At 44.4% G+C, this 14,549-nt stretch overlaps 1 protein-coding gene across 1 annotated transcript; it reads right to left on the reverse strand.

Moving 5' to 3' along the window:
- Positions 1-771: 771 nt before the first annotated feature.
- PSMC6 (proteasome 26S subunit, ATPase 6) lies at positions 772-13,138 on the reverse strand. Its single transcript, XM_061369159.1, has 14 exons — positions 12,985-13,138; positions 12,164-12,243; positions 11,783-11,822; positions 11,286-11,338; positions 8,257-8,324; positions 7,862-7,976; positions 6,850-6,937; positions 6,597-6,658; positions 6,384-6,507; positions 5,596-5,657; positions 4,428-4,548; positions 4,259-4,339; positions 2,300-2,371; positions 772-1,254 (listed from the first exon to the last, which is right to left on the reverse strand). Exons 1-14 carry the CDS (start codon positions 13,109-13,111, stop codon positions 1,136-1,138), a joined length of 1,212 nt encoding a protein of 403 aa, XP_061225143.1. The 5' UTR covers positions 13,112-13,138; the 3' UTR covers positions 772-1,135.
- Between the last annotated feature and the right edge of the window lie 1,411 nt (positions 13,139-14,549).

Genomic DNA, 14,549 nt, shown 5'->3' on the forward strand with positions numbered 1-14,549 from the left:
TCTACACCTTATGCTACCTGCTTTGTCTCGTGGTGATGAAGAGAGGAATTAAATCATTGCTATTAGAACTGCTGTGGAGGTGCTGTTAAATAGTGCATTTCCTGGTAAGTCTAGAGTTCATCTAATGTACTTATCTGTCAGCTGAGCATGCCCGACATAATCCAATTAGGATAATCAGCTGCAACAGTCAACTCCCAGGGAATACAAAGACAACCTGTATATGGCCAAATTCCAACCTCATCAGGTGCATGGCAAAGCCCTCTTCAGAGCCCCAGAAGTACACAGTCCACCACATCTGAAGTGGCACAGGTTCAAATGATAGAGGGTGTTTCCTGCCTCCACAGAGCAACTGAAATGGGAATTTGGGAAGGAAATCCATTTTATGCCTCTCCCCTACGACCCCTAAAGTCATAATCAGAAACTGATGTATCAAACTGCTATCAGTTTACACACTCCCACTTAAATGCTTTTGTCAATAACTAGCATTCAGGACAGGAGTTGTCCCAGCCTGAGGGAAGACAGCAAACATACTAGAGGACTTATTTACTTCTTGCAGTAATTAGATGTTAGCTCAGCCAGATCCTCTTCCCAGACAACAAGTGGAGTAACCAGCACTTGACCCTCCTCTGTCCAAGGTAAAGGTACCTCTCCCATGGAGGCAAAGGCACAGGACTCCAATGGAACACCTATGCCAGAGAAAAGCTGCTCTTCAAATTCTGACAAGGCATAATTCAACTCTCCCTCAAGAGTTACAGAGAACATACATCAGGATAAGCAGATTTAAACAAGTTTTATTCATAAACTGTTTGGGAAAAGGAAATTTACTGATATAAAAAAAGTCAAGACATGAATTGACTTTCTTCAGTCTGCTAGCCCATTCAGGCACATTTATAAATTCCTACTGTAATTGCTGAGAGAACACATCTCCACACATTTTACCTAACCTGGGCTGTAATGAATATCGTATTTCAGAACTGTACAGAAAACACTTCTGTAGCCAACCTGCAACTAGTGTTACCAAATTACTAGCTACATGTTACACAAACACAATAATAAAGAGGTATAATATTTCTCTTTTTATACATTATGTGTGTATGTATGACACGTGCAGTCAGTCACAAATTACACGGTTAAATTAAACAGGCTTGTAATCAAGCTTGGACTCCAGCTTCTTAGAATCAGCCACTTTCCTAACAGCTTTCATGAAGTCTTCTTGAACTACAAAGTCATGATCAGCACGGATCGCAAACATACCTGGGAAGAGTAATTTAACAGCAAGAGTAAGTTGGTGCTCCTTGCAGCAACAGCATGAAAACGGTACAGAGATTTACTCAAATTAAAGTGAAAATGCATCCAAGTTACACTGTCTTGCATGCAGACTTTCACACGCATGTCTTAAGTGTTGCGAAGTAGCCTTCAATGAGGTCACCTTTCTGAACTAGGTGATCACCAAGAAGAAATGTGTAACTTGTTTTAAACTATGAGTATTTATTGTGCTACTTGCCCTTCCTATGTAGGTAAACCCTACATGTACAGTGAGTTTATAATGTGGAAAAAGCATAAAATAGTATTAATTCTCTAGGCACCCAACTACTAAGAGAAATGGATTCTATGCAAAAAACATCTCTGGAATGTATCTAGCTTTTTATGAAAGTGTGACATGTGTCATGATACTTAACCAACAAGTGGTTAGAGGCCAGCTCCAGCTCACAGAGATCTTTTACACCACATGTCACAGTGTGGTGCCCAAACCCACATAACTCCATATGGACCCAGCTTGCATATGGCCAGGGATATTTGGCAGGCGGAACATCACACGAATGCAAGGCTACTGCTCCCATCAAGCACCTATCAGGTGGTCTGTTGCTATATCCAGCCAAGTTTTCTGCAGACCTGGCAAGAGACCTGTCAGGACCCTTAGAGGGGGGATGTAAAGAATCAGGTTCTGTGTGACTGTACAGGTCGTAAGCAAACTTGGGAGAAAAAGAACAGATTTTGTTGAAGTTGTTTCATCAAAGCTTCAGGGCATATCACCTGCTGCTGCATAACCTTAACAGTCCAGACATGCAAAACATGCTATGAAATATACAACATTTTGGGCATTTTGATACTGTCCAAATGCTAACATTACCACTAAGTAAATGCTATTTGCTCTTAAGAAAGGAACACAAGAAGTGAGCATCAGTGAACAAGCAGCATGTTCCAGCAGCAGATTTTTGACCTCCACTGAGACAAGTATCAGAGAAAGATCTTGAATGTTTAGCATTAAGACTTACAAAATGAAGAGTTAAGAAAATACCTGCTTCAGTACAGACATTTCTCAAGTCTGCTCCATTAAAGCCATCTGAAAGCTTCACAATTGCTTCATAATCTAGTCATAAGACACAAATGTCAATTAGAAATACATTCACATTTCCCATTACAGATGCCAACAATGCATATACTCAGCTAACAAACACTGTACTTTGATTTCAGTGCAAGTAGATAGCTGTCCACTAGACTGATAAACTGAATTAACTGACATCAGCTATATCACCCCTTTCATTAAAAAAAAAAAATTAATTAATTGCAGCCAAAAGCTCATACAACTAAATCCCAAAGTTACTAACTGGTGATTACAAGCATCAACATGAAATGCAAGAAAAGTTACACCAAGGCATGCTATCATCATAAACGATGTAAAAGACCAGAAAAATTAACTCCAAGTGATCATAACTCAGTTCCTTTCCCATTACAACAACTGTGCTTACTAGAAGTATTTAATGTCTTGATATATTAAACCTAATATTTTATGCACATATATTTACTAAAAAAGTGCCTATGGTTACAGCTTCTAGAACCAACTTTAAAAACACTGTGTCTGCTGAGCCTCCAGAAAGTTCTGATTTTTGCAAACCTAGTTATTAAAAATAAATAATCTCAACTTCCTGCAAAACTTTTTTTTACTCCAAGAATCCAAAGCCCCCTAGAGATCAGAAATTCAGCTATTTTAATTCCATGTAACACAATGTCCTATAAACAAGTCCTCCCATAACTGAAAAAGTAAAAAAAGCAAGGGGACTAAGCAATACTGAATATCACAAGGTTTGCAAGTTTAAGGTCTTCAGCAGACACCAGTACTGGAAGTAAGAGAATTTCATGCTGGACCTTGGAAATCTTCAGATTTTAATGCAATTCATACCCCACCTTGCTGGTCAGTTCTGGCTGTCCTTTCAGGAAATCAAAGTGGAGCATCACGGCCTTCCCACATCAGGGTCAGAAACCTAGCTAATACCCATCTGTTGTCACACCCTGTTAAACAGCATAAAGGAGTGACCGTACCCAGCTTCCCTCCAGTGTCCAAAGAAAAAAGGATGAAGCACTTTACCTCAGGTTTGGAATTTGTTTTAGAGCTTCTCAAGACTGCGGTGGCATACATACATGTTCAAGCCACAACTGCTGCTAAGAAATGCAATCCTCATCCTTCCTGCCCTCCCCCAGCTCATTCCCATTCACACACCACCCGCTCTGTTTATCTGCAGCTGTTTATGCAGCCAGATGGTGAAGGAGATCAGTTCCACTGCTCAGATCATGCTGCATGAATAGCTCATGTCAGCAAAGAGGCAGAGGCAGGCTGCATGCTGCTGGTGGGCCTTACTGCAATAAATGGCTGCCAGCATCATTTTAAAGGCAAATAGTTTTATTGAGGAAAGCTTTGAACTGTCACTGTGACACTAAGCTCTGGTCAGCACAGTAATTATATAATATAAACCTTTTTATCTGAGAGACACTTCTTACATTCTGGAGAGCAGTCTACACCACTAACCAAAGACAAGCTTTGTTTTAGACAACAAAGTTTTCCTTACACTGTCTCCAAACTCCAAAGCTTTTCCATGACTTTTAAAGGTTCTTTATTGTGTTCAGACTTCTGCAGTAACAATTTTTCTTTCTGGGGGGGTTGGGGGATGTTAACAATCAAAATGCTGTTTACTTGCTTTAAGCTTTTCCTTTAGAGACAGGAAAATACCTGCTGAGAATCAACTTGATTTTCCAGTTTACAACCATGCTCCAAGGGTTTATATTCAGTTTTCCTTCGCAAAGGAAGCCTTAACAACTCTTCAACCAGGATGTGATAAAAGTAGAATTCTGAGAGAAGGGAAGGTGTGTGGCCAGTGTACGGACATGAATTAGAAGGGCAGAGTCCCTGTCATAACAGCTCACTCTCTTCACAGTTTCACAAACACAAGTAGAGAGGATATCCAGGTAGCTTCCTACTTACCTATTTCACCATGTTTAGTGATAGGACCTGCATGGATCTTCAAAATATCTAATCTGGCTTGTTCATTTGGAAGATCAATATCTAGAGAGAATTACAGCTTTAATAAAAGCAGAAAACCAATTAATACTGGTAATATCCTCCTTACAACCACTGTGAAGTAGTAACTCACGGATTTTTCTATCCAGTCTTCCAGGCCGCAGAAGCGCAGGATCCAGGGTGTCTGGTCTGTTAGTAGCCATGATCATTTTAACTCTGTGCAGAGTATCAAATCCATCCATCTGATTCAACAACTAATAGAAAGCAGAAGTTTGTTTTTAAACAACGCAAAAGTTTCCTACTGTGATCTGTTGTACTTACTTTCTGCAAGAGTATTTTCACCAACATATAAAAGTTGTGAAGATAAATCAGAAAAAAAAATAAAGATGCTACAAGCTGCCTAATGAAAGGCAGCACGCTTCCTGCATATTCTATAAGCAATAAAGAGAAGCTTAAGAGACACTGAAAATACTTTGTCCAGGGAAAAAGATACCTAGGCAAAGCAGAGCTCAAAGTGAAAGACTTGGCTGAAACAATAAGGCAGTGAAAACAGTGCAAGTGCTGAAGGAGCCAATGCCTGGCTGGCACATTTTGATTGTATCTGCGTGTCCAGGATATTCAAATGAGACTTGGAGAGCCACCTCTAGAATACTAATACACACATACATTAAAATTTCATTGTGAAGATTCAAAGCACTTGCTCTTTGACTGCAGTGATTTAATTCTTCATGTAAGGCAGACACATTCTTTCAAACCGGGCAAAACTGTTTGCGAACAGGCCAAAGAAGTTTCCCATTAGCTTCAGAACTCTTAGTAGTCACCAGCAGTTTGAAATTATCTCCACACAACCTACTTTACCAGAGCAATCCATACAGAAACAAAGAAATGCAACTACTTCTCCTAGTTTGGAAAAATCCAACTGTAACAGTAGTAAAGTTCTATTTATAGTGTCATTGCGGCTAGAAGAGACAAGCTCACCTTTTTCTTCTTAAGAGGGGCCCTCCAAATCTTCAAAGAAAATGTGGTAACCAGCCATGAAGTCAAGTCACAGTAAAGGAGAAAATATCCTAAATAATTTTAGCATTTTTAAAGATTGATTAGTCCCCAACTTGAGCTCATGGCTGAGTTACCATGATGTGCAGCTGCCTTTTGTAAAAGCATCATCTAGTTCACTTTTAGCATCAGATTATTAACTCTGAAAAGGCTTTACTAAGAACTGAGGCAGATCATTGTAACAATTCACATCTATATCATTACTTAACATAGGCTGCATGTTATGGAGTCAGGGATTAAACACTCACCTCCATCAGAGTCCTCTGAATTTCTCTATCAGCTGAGGTGCCTTCAGAAAAACGGCGACCACCTGCAGCATCCCAAACTCGTAAGTGACAGTATTTTGCTTTTGCCTCCATGTAATACTAAGATGACAATTAGGTATCCCTCTTAAACTGGGGGTAGGAGAGGTGGTACTTAAAGAGTTAAATGCACACGTTGTAAACTGCTTTTTCACATAGTCAAAAATATTCAAGCTAGGTATGAGCAGGTATCATAGAATGACAGAATAGTTTGGGTTGGAAGAAACCTTAAAACTCATCCAGTTCCAACCCCCCAGCCGCAGGCAGGGACACCTTCCACTAGATCAGGTTGCTCAAAGCCCATCCAACCTGCCCTTGAACACTGTCACGGATGGAGAAGCTTTTCAGTTTAAAGCCATTCCCCCTTGTCCCATCCCTACAGGCCCTTGTCTAAAGCCCCTGTCCAGCTGTCTTGTTGGCCTTTAAACCCCGGAAGCTTCTCCAAGGTCTCCCCAAGGCCTTCTCTTCTCCAGCTCTCTCAGCCTGTCTCCAGGACAGAGGTGCTCCAGCCCTCAGAGCATCTTCGTGGCCTCCTCTAGACTTGCTCTAAACAGGTCCACATCCTTCTTATGTTGGAAATCTTTCTTACATATGGTTCCAAGCTAGCTGCAACACCTCCAGAAGGAAGCTGAACCACTTCTCCCTGTATGTTTCTACTGAACTAGCACACTTGAACACTTTCTTCTGAGAATACAGACTGTGACTTTAGCCAATTCCAGTGTTAAAAGCCTTACCGATGGCATCTATTTCATCCATGAAAATGATACACGGCTGATGATCTCTGGCATAGTTGAACATCTCTCTGATCAGTCGAGCACTTTCACCAATGTACTTGTCCACTATTGAACTCGACACCACCTTTTGAAAGGCAAAAGGCACATGGATGAAGACATTGGAGTACAAACAAATTTACCATGTGCATGAGTGCAGAAGTACAATCACACTACCTTCAGGAAATTGCAGTCAAGCTGGCTAGCAACAGCTCTGGCCAAAAGTGTTTTCCCTGTACCTGGAGAGACAGGATATTGAAGGATTTTAAGAAGCGACTGCATGTTCAAAGAAAGCCCCAACATAAAATAGTAGAACAATAGCAAGTGAGAAAAAATTAATTAAAAAAATCCCCAAAACCAGAAGCAAAACAGGCCTATTGCCAGTTTGAGAGTGACAACTAAGCATTCATTATCCTTTCACGAAACTCACCAGGGGGGCCATAGAGCAAGCAGCCTTTTGGAGGTATAATTCCCACACGCTGGAATAGTTCTGGGTTTGTAAGAGGCAGCTCTATTACCTGTGAAGACACAGATCAACATACTGAAGACTCAGTGTCTGAGTTTCAGCTCAGCAATCCCAGGAAGCTAAGGGTACACTTGCCAGCCTGCTTTCCAGGTATCTGTATTCTGATTTATCTGTGCATATTTTTTACGAGCAGCAGTTAAGGAAATGTCAGCTTGATCTAAGGGAGAGATCCACAATCCTGCCCACATTGTTCAGACTTCAGCTCAGCAATGGCTTGTCTCCTGCAATCCTCTTTGCTACTGTCATAATTCTGCTACCCAGATTGATTCTAGTAAGTTCTGTGCAAAATTCAAGCCTGGCTTGCTGGCTGTCAATCCTAACTATGCTCTCCCAATGACTTTATGGCATGCCCTTAGCTAGAGCCTCAGTTCCTTCAAATCCTCTTCTTTAGAAAATTGTCATTTGAATCTCAATGCAAGCTGCTCTAACAGTAGAGATAAAATATATCAGTTTGCAAACTGGACTGTGGTGTTTAGAATAATCTTTCTCTGCTACCATGAGGTGTGTGCCCAGCACACAAGCAATCTCTTGTTACAGTCAGCTAGCTCACAGTGGGACAAGCTCATCTTCAAACAGCCCTAATTCTTGAGCAGGCCTGCACAGCCTGCAGCACTGATGCTCAAACTAAAGATTACTCTAGTACAACACACCAGTGCCCCGCCAGCCCACTGCTGTTTGCCACAAAGCCAGTGACAGAGCTGAACACATTGAAACAATCCTTCAGAAGTTCCTATCCTTCTAGTATAGGAAAATGCGGTCTAAGTTAGTGAGACATGGAAAACATCAATCTGATAGGACCTTTTAACAACCTGTCTCATGATATTTAAGACAAACATCAGTATAAAATTTTTGTGCTGAAAAACTTCACCTAGAACATGTACCACTATTTGATAAGCATTTCTGAGATACTGGATACCTCTCGCAGCTCTCTGATTTGTTCTGACAAGCCTCCAATCTCAGAATATGAAACATCCCCTGGATCTTCATGAGACATATTATAAACCAATGGATCTACTTCCCTTGGCAAATATCTGGGGAAAAAAAAGAGTGAAAAGCAGACATTTTTCATTGTGCCTACACACAAAGTTATTGCAATAAATTATAAAGAAACTATGAAAATTATTTCTTTTCCTTCCCCCTTGATAAGACAAGTATATTTGATGATACAAACAAAAAAAAAAGAACAACAAACCAAAACACTCCAGATCTAGCTACGAATACTACAAAACTGATCATTCAAATCTTTGTGCAGCCTACTATTTTCCCTGTTTATATAATGAGCAGACGAGCAGCTGTAGAGCAGAAACCTACCTCATGATAGTCAGAGTGGTCATATCCAGAGCAACTCGTGTCCCCGGCTTCAGCTTACTTTTGTCAAGCTAGTCACAGAAAAAGCATTTCTATTAGAACCATACTCCAGAACAACATCTGTTTTTAGCCATGATGTTTACTGCAGCTTACACCCTTCACTCAACCACACACAAGAAGAAAAAGCTGCCAAGCAGCTCATTCAGTAAACACCACGTTCCCACCACCACCATTTCCAGGAATGTTTAAACTGGGAAAAAGCTGGCCCATGGTGTCATGAGGACATGATCTCAGAGAAGCAGTCCAGGCATCAGCCTAGACCAACAAACCTGTTGGTTGTCACAACTGGACACCTGCAAAGCCACACCACAGGAATAACTTTCGTTTGCACTGAAATAGATCTTTAGCAGCAAGTCATTAACCTTTCCACCACTTTTGAAAAGAAATACTATTTTCTAGACTGTAATAGCCTGGTTTGCTTTGTGTTTTTACTGCTGTCAATCTGACTGGATTAGTGAGACTGAATCCTCCTTTCTGCTCAACATCAGGCAGAACCAGCTGTCTCAGAACAAGTAAGAATCCTCCTTTGAGAGCACAGGGGACAGTGTGACTGCTCAAGTCCCAGCCTGCCACCCTTCTCCTCAATGGCTTTCCAATTTCCAGCCTGACAGAAAGGGCAAATAGATGTTCCTAACCTATTTTCTCCAAGCCCTCCACCATTTCACATAATTTAGTTATAACCCATCTTTAAAGCTGGATGTTCCAGGTGTTATTCTTTTGCTCTCATTTACCTCAGCTGCCCTACTCACTCATCTGCCCTGGCTGTTTTTGTCTGCTTGCTCCATTTTTAAAACACAATAGCAGTCCTATTCCAGTACACCCTGATAAATTCAGATGAGTTAAAACAACTAACTCACATTTCTCACCCTATTTTTAAGAAACTTGGTCTAGGAGAGCAGTGTAATCTCTCATACAACACAACCTTGAACAATGATAAGAGATTACTTCCATGTCCACATTTGAAGAATACAAAACCTATTTATTCCAAGTTTTACTGACATGGCACCCGAGCAACAATTTTGACAACCGTTTGTAAGCACTACCTGAAGCTTCCCAGCACCCCCCACTGGGGGGATTTATGAGGTCTATTGCGCATGCGGGTTCTTTAGTCTCTAGTGGTGTTCAGGATCACAAGCAAAACCACAAACACGTACTATGGCAGTATGGTCAAGGGAAGTCAAGAGTTTCTGTATATATACTACCTGAACTAACACACCTACTGACACACCCCATATTTCTCCAATAGCTTGCCTCTAGAATGAGAAAAGGTCCATCCTTACTGAAAAAGATATAATCCATCAGCAGAATCAAAACCATAGGAGAACACTTACTGCAATGAGTTTTGCTCACTGCTTACTGCCAAGCACCGTTAACTGTGGGCCTGCACTGGGAATTCCCCAGCAGTCCTGCTTTTTAAATTGCACAGCCAGTTCCCTGCTCTGCCTCTCAGCTCCTACAGCCACCCCAACACCATGATGGATTAATCATCTAAACAGAGCTGGTGAACTGTTGTATTCTAGAATCATAGACTGGTTTGGGTTGGAAGGGACCTTCAAGTGCATCCAGTTCCAACCCCCTGCCATGGGCAGACACCTTCCACTACACCAGGTTGCTCAAAGCCCCAACCAGCCTGGCCTTGAACACTGCCAGGGACCAGCCAGCCGTGCTGGAGCTCTATCACACTGATCTTCAATTTAACTTCCACATACAAACCTTAAGCTAATCCAGATATTCTGGGTACTGAAAAACATTTGCATGTTTGTCTTACAAACACATTTTATTCCTTTATATAGAATCACTAAGAGTTAAAATTCTGCACTGAACATCAGTTCCTCTGCAGAAAGAAAAGCCACCTCTAATACGCCACTACTACATGTCTGCTCCTCTCACTGAAGGAATTCTGGTTTTCACAACTTCCAAAATACAGGATACCATGCTACAATCACAATGTGTTAAAAGTTCAGCTGTAGTTACCTTTCCCCACCATAAAGGAATCTGCTTAAGATAAGAAGCCACAGCTGTTAGAAGATCTTGCATTGTGCATTAGAATTATTAAGTTAAATGTTGCTGCCTTCTGCCTTCTTGGGATACGCTACCCTTCCCTGGGGTCACTGTTCTCTGTTCAGAGATACCTTATGCTCTCACATTTCATATATTCTCTTCTTTGCTTCCACTTCTCAAAGTCAGGGATGAGTGTAATAAAATCTAACTAGAAATTTGCCTTTGCTCCCACAGTGGCTCTGGAGTTTCAGAACACTTCCACTGCATATTCTGGGTCCTACATACTAGGGATTTAATGACTCTAAAGGGGTCATGTTCAGCACTCAGTTAGCCAACAAGTATTTGAACCACACCTGCAATAGAATGCTTTACTCTTTGTATGAAAATAAACACGAAGAGCACCTCTAAGTGGCTGTTGCCAACCACAGCAGATGGATTATGCTGTACACAAGATTAGGTATTGAAGTGTTTGGCTTCTACAGAATTTGATATAGGCAAGAAAGGTAGTGTCCTGTGGACTGCGAGAGCCAAGGCTTTTTTTAAGATCATCAGCGACAAATAAAAGTCCCTCGCAGTGTTCAGAGCAGGGGCCTTGCCTACCATAATTATTTACTGCAGTGTAAAACCATTAGGAAAAAAAAATGTTAATCTGAAGCTCAGCACTATGACAGCAAAAGTCACATCCTGTATTCACAGCACGGCAATGGAGACCATACACAGCTGATGAATTTTTGTAGCAATGATTAATTTCAGGGAATTCAAGATTAGGCAGAAACACAGAGCTTCAACTACATGAAAAGAATACAGCACATGCAAAGTTCCAGGAATGTTGCAGACCTCTTTGTCTTTACTTGGAAGTTACTACTACCAGCTACAAAGGGAGAGGGCAAGCAGACGCCAGATACTTAATCCTGCTAAGCACCCAGTTAATGAAAAGCACACTTGCATGAATATTCACACAGATCAGGTACCTGACGACGACAGCCAACCACGTATCTTGGACCATTTGTGGCCTTCACAATAACTGGAGAGAAAATAGCAAAGAAAAAAAAAGAAAAAGATCACATTTACTTGATTCACCGCTCTGTTACGCTTCTTTTCTGCCAATATCCAGATCACCACAGAATCTCAATCTAGTCTGTACCGAGCCTGTGCTTGGGATTGCCCCAACCCTGGTGTAGGACCTTGCATTTGGCCTTGCTGAACTTCATGAGGCTGGCACTGTCCCACCTCTCCAGCATGCCCAGGTCCCTCTGGATGGCATCCCTTTCCTCCAGCACATCAACCACACCACACAGCTTCGTGTCATCAGCAAACTTGCTGAGGGCATGCTCAATCCCACTGTCCATGTTGCAGACAAAGATTTTTATACTCTTTAATTCTTTACTCTTACAAATCTTTAGCCAAATTTTAACTACAAAAGCTTGTTTTCAAGATCTCAAAAAAAGTAACAGTCCAACGTACTTACATTTCTCTTCTGTTAGCTGTTTAAGAACCTCACCAACGATCTGCAAAGGAATAAATGCAGTATTAACTTATAGACAAACTACCATCCAAAACCACCTCTAACATCCATTTCAGGGCACTGAAGATGACTGCCAGCTTTGAAATCCTCTCTTGCTTCATTCTGGTCACCAATGCTTTTAACATCTCTCTGTTAAGCAGGACACATGCAGGAAACCTCGCTAACCCACACACTCAGCACATGTTCTTGACAGCAAGACCCCCCAGTTCTCTCAACTAGGCTGTTCCCACTTTTTCTTGATGCCATAAACAGACCGAAACGTTACATCCAGGCAGGTTCACCATCAACCACTACTACAGGATGCCATGACCTCATTTTTCTTACCTGCCCAACACTCTGCAAGGCCTTGAGATCATTTTCTGATTTTTCATATTGCTTGGTGAGCTCCTTCAGCTGCTCCCTTACTAGAAGAGGAAAGAAACACAGCGATTCAATCTTGCTCAATTCAACAGAAACTCGGGACCAGGCCCTTTTCCAGAGCTAGAGCTTTGGGAGTACTCCACACGCCACAAGTCACCCTCCTGCAAGCAGAGCAGAGCCCCTCCTCAGCAACGCCGAGGACGACACACCCTCGGTAGGGTGCAGATGAGCACAAGCACTGCAGAAGGCATCTATAAAGCCAACCCCCAATTTAAAAAGCTCAGACCCAAAGGCACCAGCTCCTCTGTACAGCACTAGTATTTATACTGTCTGACCCATGCAGCACACAGCGTTTCGAAAAGGAAAATAAAAAGCCAACAGGAAAATAAAAAGCCAAGAGAACAACCTCACGGGGGGGGGGCGGGGGGGGCGGGAGGGAAAGGGCTGAGAAAACCGCCCCTCCCCGCTCGGTTCGGTCGGGCCCGTCCCTCCCGCCCGCCCCGAAGCAAGTTAGTCCCCTGGGCCCAGGCAACCCCACGGGGCTCTCCAAAGGGAGAAGAAAACAGCACAGCGCTGGCACGGGGAGCCGCGCCGCAAGGCCCCGCGCCACCACCGGAGCCCGCCCCTCCTCTCCCTTTCATCGGCGTTGTCCCATGGGGCCCGGCCAGGCCCATGACGAAGCGCGGGCAGCGGCGCGGCGGCCCCCGGGCTTCCTCAGGGCTCCCTGGGCGCGAAGCAGCGGCGACAGCGGTGTGGGCAGCCCCGCGGTGGCGGCGCTCACTCACACTCCTTGAGGCGGCCGTCGATCTCCTTGTGCTCCAGCAGCTTCTTGCGGTAGTCCTGCAGCGCCTTGTCTCTCGGGTCCGCCATGATGAGCAGCCGCCTCTCATAGGGAATGCCGGGAAGGGCCATGGCCGCGCGACCGCCCCGCCCCGCCCCCAGCGCGCCACCGACCCACCGCCCTGCCGCGCGCCGCAGCACCCCCTGCCGCCGCGGAGGGGGCGCGCGCCTGCCCGAGCGCATGCGCAGTGCGGGAGGCGGAGGCGCCCAGGCCGGGGCTGTCGGCGCGGGGGGTGCGTGCCGGTATTTGTACGTGTGCGTTAACGCGGGTGCAGGTATGCGTGTGCGGGGTGAGGTGCGGCGAGGCGAGGGCCGCGTCCTGCGCTGTGCCGCAGCACCACAGGCACCGCTGCAGGATGGGGAGAGCCGCTGGGAACTGCTCGTGGAAAAGGGCCTGGGGGTGCTCGTTGACAGAGCTGCTGAACATGAGCAGCTTGTGCCAGGGCAGCCAAGGCCAGCGGCTTCCCGGCCTGTATCAGCACCACTGTGGCAGCAGGGGCAGGGCAGTGATCATCCACCTGCACTGGGCACTGGAGTCCTGTGTTCAGTTCTGGGCCGCTCACTACAAGAGGGACACTGAGGTGCTGGAGTGGGGCCAGAGAAGGGCAATGGAGCTGGCGCAGGGCTTGGAAAGCAAGTGTGATGGGGAACGGCTGAGGGGGCCCGGGGGTGGGGGTGTTAGTCTGGAAAAGAGGAAGCTCAGGGGGAACCTTATCGCTCTCTACAACTGCCTGAAAGGAGGTTATAGTGAGGTGAGGGCTGGTCTCTTCTCCCAGGGAACAAGCAATAGGACAAGAGAAAACAGCCTCAAGCTGCACTAGGGGAGGTTTAGGTTGGATATTAGGAAAAACGTCTTCACCAAGAGCGTTGTCAAGTGTTGGAACAGGTCACCCAGGGCAGTACTGGAATCACTGTCCCTGGAAGTGTTCATAAACTGTGTAGATGAGGCCCTCAGTGACATTGGTTAGTGGTGGCCTTGGCAATCCTAGGGTAATAGATGGACTTGGTTACCTTAAAGGTCTTTTCCAACCTAGCTGATTCTGTGGTTCCATGTAGGTACACACCTGCACACCACAGTGTCTGGCAAAAGCAGCAGCCAGGTCAGGACTCCTGAGGAACCTCCTCAGCTCCATGCCCGGGGGGCTGCCCACCCAAGGCAGCTGCCCTGAGGTTTGGGCCGTTCTGGAGCTTCAGAGATGTCAATGGAAAAGACAAGTCACGGGATTACAACCGAGCTATGAATTCCATTATCTGAATTGGCAAGAATTTATTTTCAGCATTGGCTAGTTTACAGGTTATGGAGCAGCCATGGGCCTGTGGGTACTGGAGAACCTGGATACACTAGTGCACAGCCAGAGCCATGACACAAGGCCAGCAGGTCCATGTGAGGACAGTGGCAGCCCGTGCCCTCCAGCTCCTTCTTACAGGGAAGGAGAGTGCGGTTTGATTCAAGGCAGTTTGATTTTTATTGTTTGTTTATTTCTGCATGGTGATGGGACAAAGGGTAATG

Source organism: Neopsephotus bourkii, unplaced genomic scaffold (assembly GCF_033783945.1).
Source record: "Neopsephotus bourkii isolate Nb327-2 ecotype Australia unplaced genomic scaffold, CSIRO-AGI_Nbou_v1 NB_1477, whole genome shotgun sequence".
In the NCBI taxonomy this organism is placed as follows: domain Eukaryota; kingdom Metazoa; phylum Chordata; class Aves; order Psittaciformes; family Psittacidae; genus Neopsephotus; species Neopsephotus bourkii.